The sequence below is a fragment of the Physeter macrocephalus genome, chromosome 13 (genome assembly GCF_002837175.3).
Source record: "Physeter macrocephalus isolate SW-GA chromosome 13, ASM283717v5, whole genome shotgun sequence".
NCBI classification, from domain to species: Eukaryota; Metazoa; Chordata; class Mammalia; order Artiodactyla; family Physeteridae; genus Physeter; species Physeter macrocephalus.
In genome coordinates this window covers 50,516,066-50,532,355 of record NC_041226.1, presented here as the reverse complement: position 1 = coordinate 50,532,355, position 16,290 = coordinate 50,516,066, and the positions used below count along the sequence as shown (strand labels likewise).

General features: G+C 41.2%; 1 protein-coding gene across 4 annotated transcripts in view; it reads right to left on the bottom strand.

Moving 5' to 3' along the window:
* The window catches only part of UCHL3 (ubiquitin C-terminal hydrolase L3), a 50,614-nt gene extending 34,428 nt beyond the window's left edge, over positions 1–16,186 (bottom strand). The window contains exons 1-2 of one of the 4 annotated variants that reach the window (XM_055089701.1): positions 15,991–16,186; positions 9,070–9,263 (exon numbers count right to left, since the gene is read on the bottom strand). In XM_055089701.1, the coding sequence (XP_054945676.1) occupies positions 9,070–9,263; positions 15,991–16,102 (306 nt within the window). In that variant the 5' untranslated portion in view covers positions 16,103–16,186. Of the gene's footprint in view, positions 1–28; positions 68–9,069; positions 9,264–15,990 lie in introns of those variants that run through there. The other 3 variants (XM_055089700.1, XM_055089702.1, XM_055089703.1) reach the window with 3 other exon arrangements.
* Positions 16,187–16,290: the final 104 nt, after the last annotated feature.

The window sequence follows — 16,290 nt, the reverse complement described above, 5'->3', positions numbered from 1 at the left end:
AACAGTCTGGAGAAAATTGGCAAATTACCTTGAAGTTGTAAACTTGTTCCATGTCAGCCAAAGCTAAAGAGTATAAAAATTAGGGGCTTCCCTGGTGGCGCAGTGGTTGAGAGTCCGCCTGCCGATGCAGGGGACACGGGTTCGTGCCCCAGTCCGGGAGGATCCCACATGCCGCGGAGCGGCTGGGCCCGTGAGCCATGGCCGCTGAGCCTGCGCGTCTGGAGCCTGTGCTCCGCAACGGGAGAGGCCACAACAGTGACAGGCCCGCGTACCGCAAAAAAAAAAAAAAAAAAAAAAAAAATTACCAAGCTCCAAAGGCAGCAGTTGTAGCGAGAGTGATTAGTATCAAACTGAGGACACATCAATGATTAAATAGAAGATTAAATATATAAAAATGATTAAAATTTAACTGGAATCATACTTTTCCTCAACTTTTTACTCATATAGCCAATCAAATAAGATTGATAAAAAGACATTCAATTTAACTAATATCTATTAAGTACATGGATGCAACCTCTGACTCCAGATTGTTATGGGTCAGACTCACACAGGAAGTCATCATATGCATAGAAAGAATAAAAGAGGCTATGCCTAGTAACTACCTCTGGGCTTCAGAGAAAAGGTGAGGAAGAAAGTCTCCAACTTTTACCTCTCACTTTTTTTAAAATAACGAAGGTATCCTACTTTTATAATTAAAGGAAAAAAAAGAACCTACGTGCATTTGTGGTGATCATAATCAAATAGAGAAAGATTAAAAAGAAATTCTCTAAAATATTAAATATTAATAGTAGTTAGCTTGGATGGTGTGGAACTCAACTTTTTATCTTCCAGTGTTTTTAAAAAGTGTTATTTTTACAATAGATGTAGTTTCAAAGATACAAATCTACAGAACTGATATGCATGTATTTTCTTTAAATTTACAGAACCGGGATAAAACATAATGCCAGTTTTAAAACTATTCCCAAAAAATCTCTCCGGATTACTCACAAAGAAAAGTATTCTATATAGTATAGGCACTTGCAATGCCATCTCTACACAATTAGAAGCATCCTGTTTGCATCAAATACAATAAAGGGATTTATAACTTTTAATATCTGTCTTCAGGCTTTTTTAAACATTGGGTAATAAAATAACAAAAAATTCTGACTGACTAGCTCACTAAATTTTTATAATGCCACTAACATTTGGCCTATCAAGAAAAACAATTAGTAAATTAGAAAATGTGCCCAAAAAAGATCCTTGGTTAACTTATCCTTTTCATTCTATGGTCCAAAGAGAAAATTTCCACCAGATACAGAATATTTTAATTTATTTGTAAATATTTTAAAATAGTATCTTCTATCAGAAACTATGCTGGGAACTTTAATGCACTTCACCTTTACTGCAAAGGAGGTTTTATTATTACATCCTTTCACCAATGAGAAAACGGAGCCTGGGAGGTTCTGTGACTTTTCAAGGTCATGCTGCCAGAACCCACATGCAAAGCTCTGGATGTTCTGGTGCTTATTTACTTGTCTCTCACTGCTTAAAGTATCTTTTTGTACTTTGTTCTCTAATTTTAGCCACAATGAACTCTTCAAGTTCTCAAAGGGTAGATAACCATCTCTTACCTTGCTTTTGCATACAAACTGGACTTCTCTCTATCTGAAAAACTGTTAGCCTCTCCCCCTCATTTTTAATGAATTCCTCCTCATTCTTTAGGTGATAGTCAAATAACAAAAACTCTGATTACATAAATTTCAAAAAACAGGAAAATTAAATCTACCTTCCTTTCAAATTTGTTCTTAAGTCACTTGCTCCGGGTCTTCAATGGCCAGTTCAGGACAGCAATAGATTCTGCCTTGTTACTAATTTACTAATGGTTTGGGTTATGACAGAAATTATACTTATCTAGTAATTGCTCGGTATCACTACTAGTAAAAGTATACTAGTAGTAACTGCTAGATGCAGAACTAGGAAAATAACTAATAGTTAAATGAGAAAACAATGGTTTTTAAAGTCTGGAAACCAGCCAAATGAATTTTAATAGCTATTTAGTAAACAAACAAAAATGAAATTACTTAAGTACAGAATGGAGAAATACTAAAAACATTTTATGTAGGGACCAAGAAAAAAAGGAGTTTACTTTACTGCAGGCTCAATATGGACTACACAATTGTCAACGTAAGCGATGCAGTGCTGATCTGCTTTAAAAGTTGTAATACTCAGGATAATTTAGTAACACACTATTTCAACACAGGTTATTCAGAGTGGAATATGATATCAGCTCTGGCAGGCCTATTTTATGAAGGATGACAATAAACAGAATCAGGCTCAAAGAAAGGTCACCAGGAATGATAAGGTTTTGGAAGACCTCACAGCCGGAGAATCTGGGCATGTTTGAAGGAAACTTAAATTAGTATAATCCGTTTCCCCCAATATTTCTAGTAATATCATGAAGAAGCAATTAGATTTACTCTGTATGGTTTCAATGGGAGGATGACAGACAACTGGAGGAAGTTACAGGAAAGCAGATTTTGTTTCAATATAAAGAAATATAATTCTTCTAATTATACATTATTCTCATGATAGTAAGAAACTAAATCACTTTATGAGATAGAATACTGCTCACTGAAATATTCAAGCAAAAGATTCATGACCACATTAAAGATAATTTTAAGAAAGATTTTCTGGAGCATGAAAGGAGCTATATAAAATTTATTCATTCTTCCATTCAATAACTATTTGTTGGGCTTCCCTGGTGGCGCAGTGGTTTAGAGTCCGCCTGCCGATGCAGGGGACACGGGTTCGTGCCCCAGACCGGGAAGATCCCACATGCCGCGGAGCGGCTAGGCCCGTGAGCCATGGCCGCTGAGCCTGCGCGTCCGGAGCCTGTGCTCCGCAAGGCGGGAGGCCACAACAGTGAGAGGCCCGCGTACCGCAAAAAAAAAACAAAAAACAAAAAAAAAAACCTATTTGTTGAGAGCCCCCTATGGGCCAGGCACCATTCTCAGTACTTCAGACTTGTCCTTGTTCTCACAGAACTTATATTCTAGTGGTATGATACATGCAATAAACAAGATAATTTCACAAAGTGGTTAAGTATTATGAAAGAAAGAAAACAAGACATGATGTCAGTGTAGATTCAGGGCCAGTGGTGGGAAAAGGAAGGAACATTACCTGCATAATCAGGAAAGACTCACTGAGGAGAGGACTTTAAGTTAAGACACAAATGACAAGAACCAGCCATGAAACAACCCAGATCATAATGATTCAAGCACAGGATGAGCTAGTACAAAGACTGAAGCAGGAACAGGACTGGCATTCAAAGACTGCAGCCCAGCAAAAGTGGGAGGCAGGCAGTACCTCCCCATCAGGCCATAGTAAACAGCTTGAAGTGCATTCTAAGCACAAGCAATGGAAGGCTGTTTTGTGTTTTGAGTGTTTTAAGCAGGGAAACACAGATGTGATTTGCATTTTTATAAAATCTCCTTGGGTGTATACTGAGAATATATTTTAGGGAGGTAAAGGGAGAAGCAGAAAAACTAGTTAGGAAGCTACTGCAGCTGTCCAAACAAAGGATGATGGTGGCTTGGGACACGGTGGTAGAAATGAACAGAATGGCCCAATTTGGGATAGATTCTGAAAGAAGAGTGTACCACAGTTGCACATCATTGGATCTGAGAGGTTAGGGAAAGAAAAATATTAAAAACAGCTAACTTCACACAGTGCATGCTTTGTTCTATACATTGTTATACAAAATTTACATGTAGCAATTTATTTAATCCTTACAACAATTTTACAGGATTAGGAGGGGTTATGAGAAACTAAGAAACTGAGGTACAAAGAGGCTAGGTAACTGCCTATGGTCTCAGAGCAGAGATTCAAACCCAAGAAATTAAATCAGTACAAGAATGGCCTCTCCAAACTAGCATAGTTGTGAAGAATTAATGACATTGACTTGGGCACTGTATAAATGGTGGTACCCTTAAAAGACTGGGGAAGTGGATTTGCAGGAGAAATGAGAGGATGTAAAGCCAGATTTCTTTTTCAGCCATGTTAAATTTGAGATATCTATGAGACATCCAAATGGAGATATATTGTAAAAGCGGTAGCTGAATATAGTAGTTTCCAATTCTGTAGAGAAGTCAGGACTTGGAGGAACACAGGATCAAATAGGTGACAACTGACAGTACTAATGCTATACAACAGAAAATATAAAAAGATTAGCAGTGTATGGGCTTCCCTGGTGGCGCAGTGGTTGAGAGTCCGCCTGCTGATGCAGGGGACACGGGTTCGTGCCCCAGTCCGGGAAGATCCCACATGCCACGGAGCGGCTGGGCCCGTGAGCCACGGCCGCTGAGCCTGCGCGTCCGGAGCCTGTGCTCCGCAAGGGGGGAGGCCACAACAGTGAGAGGCCCGCGTACCGCAAAAAAAAAAAAAAAAAAAAAAAGGATTAGGAGTGTAGGACAAAGTTCTGAGGAACTCCTTAGTAATTGGAAGGGAAATGATCCATAAAAGGCAAATCTAAGAAGCAGTCAGAGAAATAGGAGGAAAACCAGAATTATCACAGCAGCCAAGAAAAGATAATGTTTCAAGAGGGATGGAGTGGTCTACTCTTCCAAATATTGCTGAGAGATCAAGAAAATGGTGACAGAAAAGTGAACGCTGGATCTGGCAAAGTCGTGATTAGTAAACTTGAGAAAAGTAGTTACTGTGAAATGGTGAGGATAGAAGCAAACCAGATGGGAGTGAATACAGGAAAAAAACGCTGATAAGAAAGTAGCAAGAGCGTCTATGGTCAATTCTTTGTGAAAATTTACAAAGAAGGGAAACAGAGGAGGTAGTAGAGGAGGGCAGGGTAACAAGGGTGTTTTTCCCAAGATGGGAAACACTAACTACGAATGTTTGTATGTTCATGGCAATGATTTAGCAGATGACTTCTAAATCTTTTTCCAACACTAAGCAACTAAATACAATAATTATGTTAAAGTAAATTTCTTTTCCTTCAGCCAGAAAATATTTTGCCTATTCAATAAAATCCACAATTAGGAATATTTCTAGGGAATTTTCACATCAGAAATGGGTGGTTCTAAAACACAATATTTAAAATTATATAATGTGGCTGTACAATACTCAAATCACAAAACATAATCAAGATGAAAATCTAGTGTGGTCATAAAAAGAAATTCTATGATTGCCCACATCACAAAATGTTCTTTTTAAAAAAAGTTATAATTCCTGATGCTTAATTACCTGTAACTTTCCATCAGCTGCAAGCTGCTATTACCCCCTTAAATGCATATGTAAATAAAATGGAGCTTCAATTTTTAAAATAATTTTTTCTATCATTTAACTGATTTTATTCTAGGTAAGTCCTACCTATAGCAAGACAAAATATCCTGAGAAGGCAATGACAGCATATGAACCAAAAAAAGAAATCACTACTTAACACATCTACTGAGACATATGGTTACTAGTTAACGTCTACCAGTTACTAACAATCTTCATATAGGAGACATGAGTTAATCATTCTTATACAAACTAGGCGTTGTGAGAGCATTAAACAGTGTTTGCTCATACTGAGTATAATGACACATGCAACCAACAAATGGTAACAGAGTGAAATCAAGATAAGTAAAAGGCCTATGATTCCATTCAATTGAGGAAAGAAGAAAAGGTGGGGATGGATATTGTTGTTGGGATTAATCTGTGGCTTAATTTATAAATTTTCCAAATTCTGAGTGAGTTAATTAAATTTCCATTCATTTTCAATTCTCAGCTCTGTCACTAACATAAAGAGAATAAAGAAACAACTACAAAAATTTTGTTTAAAACTGATTACTTCTTAGATACTTGTCCATTCTCCCACTAAATGTACATTACTTCTTTAAAAAATAAATTAAAAGGGGTGGGATAGGGAGGGTGGGAGGGAGGGAGACACAAGAGGGAGGAGATATGAGGATGTATGTATATGTATAGCTGACTCACTTTGTTATAAAGCAGAAACTAACACACAAAAAATTTTTTTATTAAAAAAAAATAAATAAATTTAAAACAAACTTAACCACACCAAAGCATGCCAGAAATAGTGTACAATCATATACTAATAATATCTTTTCTCTGTTTATGTCACCACAGAATGGCCTCCTGTCACCATCCAACCTAGTATGTTTTCCCTGATGGTCTTCATCACTGTACCATTAATTTTCTCCACTGCACTTATAATAATTGCTAACTATTTGTTTGCTTACTTGTTTATTGTCTGTCTTCCCAGTGGACTGAAAAGCAGAAAACCATAAATGTTTTCATCACTAAATATAACCAGCTCCTGCTCAGATACCTGGTATTCCAAAAGGTGCCCCCCAAATATTATTTAATTGATGTGAATAAGTGAATGTGTTTTATAGGCTACCAAGATTACTTAGGAACAAAGGTTTCCAATTAGAACGTAGGTTTAGAATATAGGTTTCCAATTATATAAGCTTACATCTTATTAAAAATAATAATGGTATCATCTAAAAACAAATGTATTTTTTAGTCTGTTGATACAGTTAATTACACTGATTGACTTTAGAATAGTGAACCAGCTTTGCAATAACAGAATAAATGGCTCCTCGTCAGGATACACTATCCTTTTTATATACTGCTGCATTCTCTTTGCAAATATTTTGTAGAGGATTTTTACATCCACGTTCATGAGGGAGAGTCTGCAGTTTTTCTTATTACGGCTTGTCTGGTAATGCCGGCCATAAAATGAGTTGAGAAGTGCCCCCCTCTTCTATGTTTATGTAGGATTAGTATTATTTCTTCCTTAAATGATCATTTCAAGAGATACAGGAAAGTCATTTATGAAAATTCAACAGTGATCCATGATAAAAACTCTTAGCAAACTCAGAAAAGAAGGGAACTTCCTTAACCTGATAAAAAAATATCTACCAAAACCCTACATCTAACATATCTAATGATGAAAAATCAAATGTTTTCCCTCTAAGTTCCAGAAGAAGACAAAGATGTCCTCTCTCTCTCCATCCTACTCAATTTTGTATTAAAGGTCCTAACTAGTTCAACAAGAAAAATAAATAAAAGGCATACAGATTGAAAAGGGAAAAATAAAACAGTCTAACCACAGAGAATATGACTGTCTGTATAGAAAATCCCAAAGCATCTACCAAAAAAAGCCACTAGAGGAAGTGAATTTAGCACAACAGCAGTACAAAGTTAACATGTAAAAATAAATTATACTTCTATACATAGCAATGGACAACTAGAAAATGAAATTTTAAAACACCATCATTTACAACAGCACCAAAAATCATTAAATACTTAGGTATAAAGAAACAAAAAAATGTGCAAGATCGACATGCTAAAACGACAGACCACTGCTGAAAGAAATCAAAGACCCAGGTAAATGATGAGAGGTACCATCTTCATGGATTGCAAGACTCAATATTGTTATGATATTTTTCCCCAAAATATATCTATAGGCCTAGTCATCAAAATCATACCAAAATTTTTTGTGTAAGTTGACAAGCTGATTCTAAAATTTATATCGAAAGGCAAAGAAACTAAAATAGCCTAAACAATTTTGAAAAGGAATGAAGTTTGAGAATTCATACTATTTAATTTCAAGACCACAGTAATAAAACTACAGTAATCAAAACAAACACATAGATCAATAGAATAGAACAGAGCCCAGATATATGGTAAATTGATTTTTAACTAAAGTTATAAAAAAATCTGGAATTAGGTCTGAGAGAAATATGCTTCTTTCCTAGGGCACTAAATCAGAAGTTGTAAACACTGACTTATTCAGAAGGAAAATTTTTTTCTTTACAAAGCCGTCAAAATGTTTTAGGCAAAAAATGAACAACAAATGTCAAAGAGGGTAAAACAAAAGAAAGGTAATATTGATAGGAAATGCCACCTTAATAATAACATGAAAGATATATGCTGTGTTCCAAGCTTTGTTCATTACTAAATTACTAGATTACTAAAGAGACAAGAATTGAGGCAGTAATAATCATTTCAATAGCATGTAATAAACCTGAATAACAAATAGTTTGCTGACAACATTAAAATAAAGCACTTCTATCTGCTTTCTTTATATAAGGAATTTTCTACAAGCTTTCAAAACCGAAAACCAATGAAGTACAGGATGAATCATTATTCCTTGGTGATGAGAAGGAAGATTATTGGGGGGGGGAGACGGGGGAGAAGAATGATAAACTAAGAGGGCAGTAAAAAGAAAACTTGCTGTTGAGAATGAAAAACAGGAGAAGGCAAAATACACCTGAGCAAATAAAAAGTTTATACCTGGTAGCACTTATTGTCCTTTTGATCGAGTGGCTGCGAGATGTCCCCTCTTCCCCATCCCGAACCTCCAACACCCAAACGAACTTAAAGGGTTGTAGCTGGCAAAGGATGACGTGGGAATTGAGCTTTCCTGTGGTATAAAAGCAACTAAATTCCATTTTTAAGAAACTGGAAGAGAAAGGGGGCGTGGCAGAGAAGAGAAGTGACTTGATCGGGCGAGAGAAGATGACTGGAAGATGATTTCATGGTGCAAGTGGCGGATGAGATTACAAGGACTGGGTGGGAGACTTTACAAAGCTTGGAGTCAGGTACTGCAGGCAAATTAGTCACCTAGAAGGTATAGGGGTGGGACAATTATGGATTCGGCACTAGCAGGAGGCAAAACGAAGAGAGAAGAGGAACAGGAATACAGGGTGAACGTCCCTCAAAACCTGACCCAAAAAACCCAGGAAACGCTGTTGACGGGGAATGGGACCAGAGACAGCTGGGAGCATCTCCAGGACCCAGGTGGAAGGGAAGCGGCCGCAAACAGAGCACGCCCGTCTGAAGCTGAACAAGAGGGACCCTCACGGAGTTAAATCCCAGACTCCTGGGGAGTGCAGGGGTGTAGGCGGCCAGAGTCCCAAGCGACAAGACACCTCACTCACCTGGTTGGTGACCTGAAAACGAAACAGAGAACACCATTTAGCGACAAACTGCCCGGGACTAGAGGCGGCAGCCCGGTGCCCTCCGCCCCTGCCCGCGGCCTCAGGCCAAGACCCGAGCCACGCTCACCTCGGGATTGGCCTCCAACGGCAGCCAGCGTTGACTCTCCATGGCCACTCCACCCGGCCCCTCTTCAGCTCTGACAGCCGCCGCCGCTTCCGCCCCCTTGCTCCTGACCTGGACCCGTCCAACCCTGTGCCCCGCGGGAGGGGTGCCGAGAGACGAAGAAAAGTCTAACAACACGCTAGCTCCTTTATCGCTCCCTACGGAACCACAAGTCAAGGTTTAAACTTTAAATTAAGATACAATCGGAGAGGAAAAGAATAGGAGCCAGCTTCCTATTGCAGAAGGGAAAAGAATCTCAGCTCTCTCCCCTCGCGCTTGGACTCTTCCGAGCCGACGGGACTGCTCCCCTGCCACGCATGCGCCAAGCGCGGGTCTGGGACCGCGTGCTCTCCGGCGCCCTCCCGTTCCTGTAGCCGGAGACGCTAGGGGGCGTGCCGCTGAGTCCTGTTCGTCGAGGGAGCGACCTGGGCGCTGCCAGTCAGGAGGCCCCTCACCCAGAGGACGCCAGTCGTGCTGAGAAGCTCCTTTGCCAGGGTACAGAAGTGATATGTTGGCCTTGTCTGCTGTTACGGAGTGGGGAACATTTCTATATACCTACACAGTTCCGTTTGAGAAAAAATGTCAAGTACCTATTATGAATCGGACGCTGTAACTAAGTGTTGGGTACACAAAGCTAAGCTTACAGTAGGGTAGAAGAGGTGGACAAAAGAACGAAGAATCACAATGAAGTGTGCTACATGTGTGATAGTGGTAGCATGAGGTTGGTGAAACTACACAAAAGGGCAGCTAACGGGGAGAGGGAGTGTCCAGGCTTCCTGGAGGAGATGGACAGCTGGAGTGAGCCCTTAAAAAAGTCGATGGTAGCCAGTCAGAGAGGAGGGTGCTCGGAAGAAGGAAAAGTGTGCACTGTGGCTGCAGAGCCTGCAAGACTGAAGGGCAGTGGTTAGAGACAGTTTTGGAGAGATAGGCAGGGACTAACCGGTCAAGACATCTGGGCTTCATCCTGAAAACAGCGGGGAACCGCTGAAGGATTTTAAGGAGGATTTTCATCTCTCTTTTCCATCAGGCTGTGAATTCCATAAGGCCTGCAGCAATGTCATTTTTGAATTCCTCACATCGTTTTCCCCAAAGCCTAACCCAGTGCCTGATTACATAGTAGATGCTCAATAAATATTTGAGGAGTGAATGGAATAATCAGATATGCATAAACCCCATTTTCAATAATGTGGAAAATTTGTCAGAGTGAAATGATGAGAGACTTAATTAAGGCAGTAGCGGTGACGGAGGGGCAGGAGGGGTAGGCATAGATTAAAGAGATACTGTTTGAAGGGGGTATCCCACTGCTGAGCCCGCACTGTCAATGATGACTCCAGAGATCTGACCTGGGGTAGAGTGCGTGTTACTGCTGCACCCAAGAGAGGGAATGCAGGGAGAGGAGCAGTTAGGGAGTGAGGAAAAGATAATTACACTGAGCTTGCCTTTCTTGGGGAACTTCCAACTCTCCCATTCATGGTCTTCTGGCCACTCACTATTCAACTTCCAAGGAATTTCCAAGACTTGCCATTCTCCTTATCTATCTGAGAGATTGTTGCAATACCACCCACCTGTGAGGCGGTAAATCTGAAATGTCCAGCTCATCATGGGCAGCCACAGTTGCATAATCACTTCAGCTGCACAGCCAGGCTCTTAGTGGCATGCCAGGGGTTGTTTTTCAAATGACTTACTGTCAGGGGAATGGCGTTGGTCCAGAACCTTGAGGTCCTGCACTGTGACTCTGCTGTTAGGGCTTCCCTAGGACTTCACACAGTGTGGACCTCTCTAGCACCATTGGATCTGCTGAGATCTAGGGCCAAACAGAAGGCAGCTTGCATTCCAGCATGGTCTTGCTGCAGAGGACTCTCTTGCTCAGGGATCTACTCAAACTGGCAGCCATCCATATCACCCAATAAACGTGTTGCACTTGTATTCCCAAATGTGATGTATGCTGCGTCCAAAAGCCAGAAACCAAGTGCTCTGCCTTTTCCCTGTTAAGAGGAATTGCAGGGTACAATAGCTTATCCTTCACCTTAGAGAGGTTGTCCCATTATGGGCTAGACCTTTGGACCCATAAAAGCCTTATGAGGGACTTCCCTGGTGGTGCAGTGGTTAAGAATCTGCCTGCCAACGCAGGGGACACGGCTTCAATCCCTGGTCCGGGAAGATCCCACATGCTGCAGAGCAACTAAGCCCGTGAGCCACAACTACTGAGCCTGCGCTCTAGAGCCCGTATGCCACAACTACTGAAGCCCGTGCGCCTAGAGCCCATGCTCCGCAACAAGAGAAGCCACCACAATGAGAAGCCCACTCACCGCAACTAGAGGAAGCTCGCGCACAGCAATGAAGACCCAATGCAGCCAAAATAAATAAATAACTTAAAGAAAAAAAAATTTATGAATGTAGTAGCCTCTGATGTTTGTAGGGTTTAACTCTCAGCCTCTGGCATGCATATACCCACCATGGTATTGAGTCCAGTACTTCTTAAACTTGAATGTACATACAAATACCTGGGGAATCTGAAATGCAGATTTTGATCCAATAAGTCTAAGATGGGGCCCAAGATTCTGCATTATTGGTCCCCATTTGTTTTGTTTTGTTTTTTAATTGAAGTAGTTGATTTACAATGTTGTTTCTGGTGTGCAACAAAGTGATTCAGTTATACATATGTATAACGTCCCTATGTTTTAATTCTTCCTTTATCTATACCCTTTGCCATATAACACTGAAGTTTTTTCCACTAGGGGCAAAGTGTGTCAATCCTCATCATTCATGGGTTCTGTGTTTTGAATTTATCTACTTGCTAACATTTATTTGTAACCCCCAAATCAGTACCCATGTCACTTTCAAGGTCCTTCAGACATGCTCAGGGTGGCAAAAAAATTGAGTTCCCAGCTGAGGTCAAGCAAGTCTGTGCTCTGCCTTCTTGTTCAAGGTCTTGTATTGGAAATGTGTCCTTTTTGCAGTCTATTTAGTGCCACAGTTTTTAGGCATTTCTGTGCTTTTTGTTGATGATTTCACTGTATAAAATGGCCCCAAGCATTGTGCTCATGTGCTGTTTTGTGTTCCCACACACAGGAAGACTGTGATGTGCCTTATAGAGAAAATACATGTATTAGATAAGTTCCTTCAGGCATGAGTTACAGTGCTGTTAGTCCTGGGATCAGTGTTAACGAATCAACAATATAGATTAAATGCGGGGACTTTCAACAAAAATACACATAAAAAATGTGTTGATTTGTTGATTAAAATGTGACCAGAGGCTCACAGGAGCCTAACCTGTTTCCACTAGGAGCAATGGTTCAGTATTTACTAACTCAGCATTCGTAGTAGCTTTATAATGAGAATTAACTGTATATTTACCCACTCCTTGACATTGAGTTCAGCCATGTGATTTGTTTTGATCAATGAAATGGGGCAGAAATAATTGTATGCCAGTTCGAAATCCAGGCCTGAATAAGCTTCTGCTTGCTGTTTGTACTTGTGTCATCACCCGGAGAAGAATGAGCTTGGGCCAGCCTGCTGGTTCCAGGAAGAGGGTAAGGACACTTGGAGCATAGCAGAAACACCTCAGCTGAGCCCAGCCTCCATTGGCCAACTCACTGCTAACCCCCAAGACATGTAAGCTAAATAAATGTTTGTTTGTAGCATGACATTGGGAATTTGTGGCGGGCAGGGCTTTTTTACACTGCAACACCTAATTGCTATATCTACCAAAAATTTTCATACTCAAATTCAAAGGAGTAGTCAGATAATTGACACAGCTGCCCCAAATTCTAATGACCAAATAAAAACATGCAGTTGTAACTCCAAAAAATGTTATTTCCTACATGACTAAACTCATATAGTTTCATCTTTTTCAGCAACTGCTGCAAATTCAGCAGCTTCTATTCAAACACACTGGGAAGTTTTTGACAAACTGATGTTTGATGTCTTAACGAAAGTATTTGAGACTCAAAAACTGCTCTCTCATTTTTATAAATTTCTTTCTTATATTCTGAGGGATCTGGCAACTTCTCCAACCTTGAACTGAAATAAGCAACACTTGTTTTATCTACTCAAGTCTATCCACCTTTTTAGGAATTGTAATTTGGTTGATTTGTAAGAACACGTGGAATTTTGGTCGTTCCTCCAATAACCCATATTTGCCTTACTGATCTAAGTTTACAACCCAATGTTCTCTTTCCATGCCTGGTCCCATTCCTGATAACTTTTTTTATGCCAAATTACAGCATAATCTTTTTTATTTTTTAAGGAACATTTATTTATTTATATCTATCTATCTATTTATTTATTTTCTTGGGCTGCGTTGGGTCTTCATTGTTGTGTGCGGACTTTCTCTAGTTGCGGCGAGCGGGGGCTACTCTTCCTTGCGATGCACAGGCTTCTCATTGCGGTGGCTTCTCTTGTTGCCGACCACGGGCTCTAGGCACTCGGGGTTCAGTAGTTGTGGCACGTGGGCTCAGTAGTTGTGGCTCGCGGGCTCTAGAGCGCAGGCTCAGTAGTTGTGGCGCACGGGCTTATCTCCTCCTGGACAGCATAATCTTTTTAAAGACATTTCACATGGCATTTAAACATAGTATGTACACAGCCAGCAATACCCGTGATTCAATAGAAGTGTTGAACAGCTGTAACCAAGTTCATGTACACACCTGCAAAAACAACTGAGTCACACCTGCTGCCTGCCTACCCGCCACTGTAAGGAACCATCTGATGCAATGTGCAGTATGATTTCTGAGGAGTCAAATGCGAAGAAATATGCATCTAACAATTGATGAAATTCGGTATTTGTACAACACCTGACTTAATCTAATAAGGTTGTTATCGCAGTCATAAGCAGCTCAGGGAATCTTCTAGGATGAGGCCTCACCTGGCTTTCCTTAGGGCTATGGGGGCGGGGGGCGGGGTGTGGGTCAATTTCGCTACACACCTGTAACTCATTAATGGCATACCACCATGATTACTATGTCTTATATTACTTATCTTAATAGGAATACGTCCAGCTGTCTTCATGCTGTATCTGCCTTTAGCCTTTGTTGCATTGCCAAATAACCATCCTAAAACATAGCCTTTTTGCAATACTTAAGAACATATCGGGACTTCCCTGGTGGCGAAGTGGTTAAGAATCCGCCTGCCAAGGCAGGGGACATGGGTTCGATCCCTGGTCGGGGAAGATTCCACGTGCCTTGGAGCAACTAAGCCCACGAGCCACAACTACGGAAGCCCGCGAGCCTAGAGCCCGTGCTCTGCAACAAGAGAAGCCACCGCAGTGAGAAGTCCGCGCATCGCAACGAAGAGGAGGCCCTGCTAACAGCGACTAGAGACAGCCCGCGCGCGGCAACAATGACCCAACACAGCCAAAAATAAATAAATAGATAAATAAATTAAAAAAAATTAACTTAAAAAAAAAGGACACATCAAAACAACATAATTTGGTCTCATCTGTCCGCAGTATGGGTGAAAAATTGTCTGCACCTGATCAGAAATCACGACTAACATAATATTGTTGTGTTTCTATAAGCCAGGCCCTTAATCTATTTAGGTCTCATTTTTAAAATGAGACTCTATAAGTTCCCCTTAAGCCAAAGGTTAAAAAGTATGTCGTGCAGCTTTCAGGTGAATGTGGTACTCGGCCAGGTGAGCTGAAAGAAGAATGTGGGACAGTGACAATATGGAACATATAAAACCTATCTAAATGCATTGCCATTCAGTTTCTGATAGTTTGTCTTACTTGCTTTGTTTTGTTTTAAATAGGTAGGTCCGTCAAATTTGGCCCCAAATCTAACAATCTGTGGTACGTACTCTGCTTTAAGCTCTAAAACCTCTATGATTCTAGCATCAGTGATCATGCTTATTCTCCGTTCTGCATCGTTGCTCAGGCTGCCCGTGGATTTCCACCACTATCCACTTCCCCCAACACCCCTGGAACACACACAAACACACATACAATCATCCATATTCTTCAGTAGCCTGGAGTATAAATAGAACATTCAATTAGCACAAGGCAGCTGGAAAAGGATTTCAGCAGGTACACTGGGAGCGCTAAACCCCTCTGGAGTTCTCTGAAATTAGATTGCAGACGGTAAATTAAAACCAGAGCTTGAAGTTTTATCTATTAGTTAGCTGATATTGCTGAACATTCCTGAATTTCCATTTTCTCAACTTTAAAATGGAGATAATTTGTGATCTAGATAACTTTTAGGCTTCTTTTGAGGACTGACTATCATGACAATGATAATAGGAGCTGGTATTTATTGAGTACTCGCTATGTTCAAGAACTTTGCTATGTGCTTTACATATGGGATCTCATTGAACCTTTCATAAAGCCTTGTGAGACAAATATCTACAGCCTGAGTTTTACAGATTAGAAAGCCGATCTCCAGAAAGTCTACCTTTACTCAAGCCGTACAGCTGAGTGGTAGAAGGTTTTAGATTCAGGCCTATGTGACTATAAAGCTCCCAGCACTTCGTGTTATCCTCCACGAAGGAGGGTAACAAAAAGCATGCCCACCCCACCTCCAGCTAGGCCACTGAAATGAATCCGAGTGACAGAAGTTAATCATAAAACTAAAGGTCCGGGGCTTCCCTGGTGGCGCAGTGGTTGAGAGTCCGCCTGCCGATGCAGGGGACGCGGGTTCGTGCCCCGGTCCGGGAAGATCCCACGTGACGTGGAGCTGCTGGGCCCGTGAGCCATGGCCGCTGAGTCTGCGCGTCCGGAGCCTGCGCTCCGCAACGGGAGAGGCCATAACAGTGAGAGGCCCGCGTACCAAAAAGGAAAAAATACCAAAAAAAAACAAAAAAAACCTAAAGGTCCCATTGGCATCTCCCTCGCAGGACAAACATCTGTGGGGAAGGGGGAGCGCTTGTCCCGCAGCTTTCAAACTCGCTTACCATCAATTTCTAACAAGTTTGCGCAGCTACAAGCCTGCGCTCTCTCAAAGGGCGCCGTGGGCTGCAGGCAGGAAGAGTCCACGTCCATAGCATAAGTAGGGGGCGACGGCATCCAAAAGATAATCTATCCTTCCCTTCACAAGGTATCTGCCAGTTTTCGGACCTTTTCCCCTACAGTATATCCGTTGCTACTGATCGGCTCCATAAAACTGATGTCTATTGAGATTAAGGATGAGGTATACAAAGATGTTTCTGCCCTCCTCCCCCCACGTCCGCTGCGTGCGACGGGCCGCGAGGGGC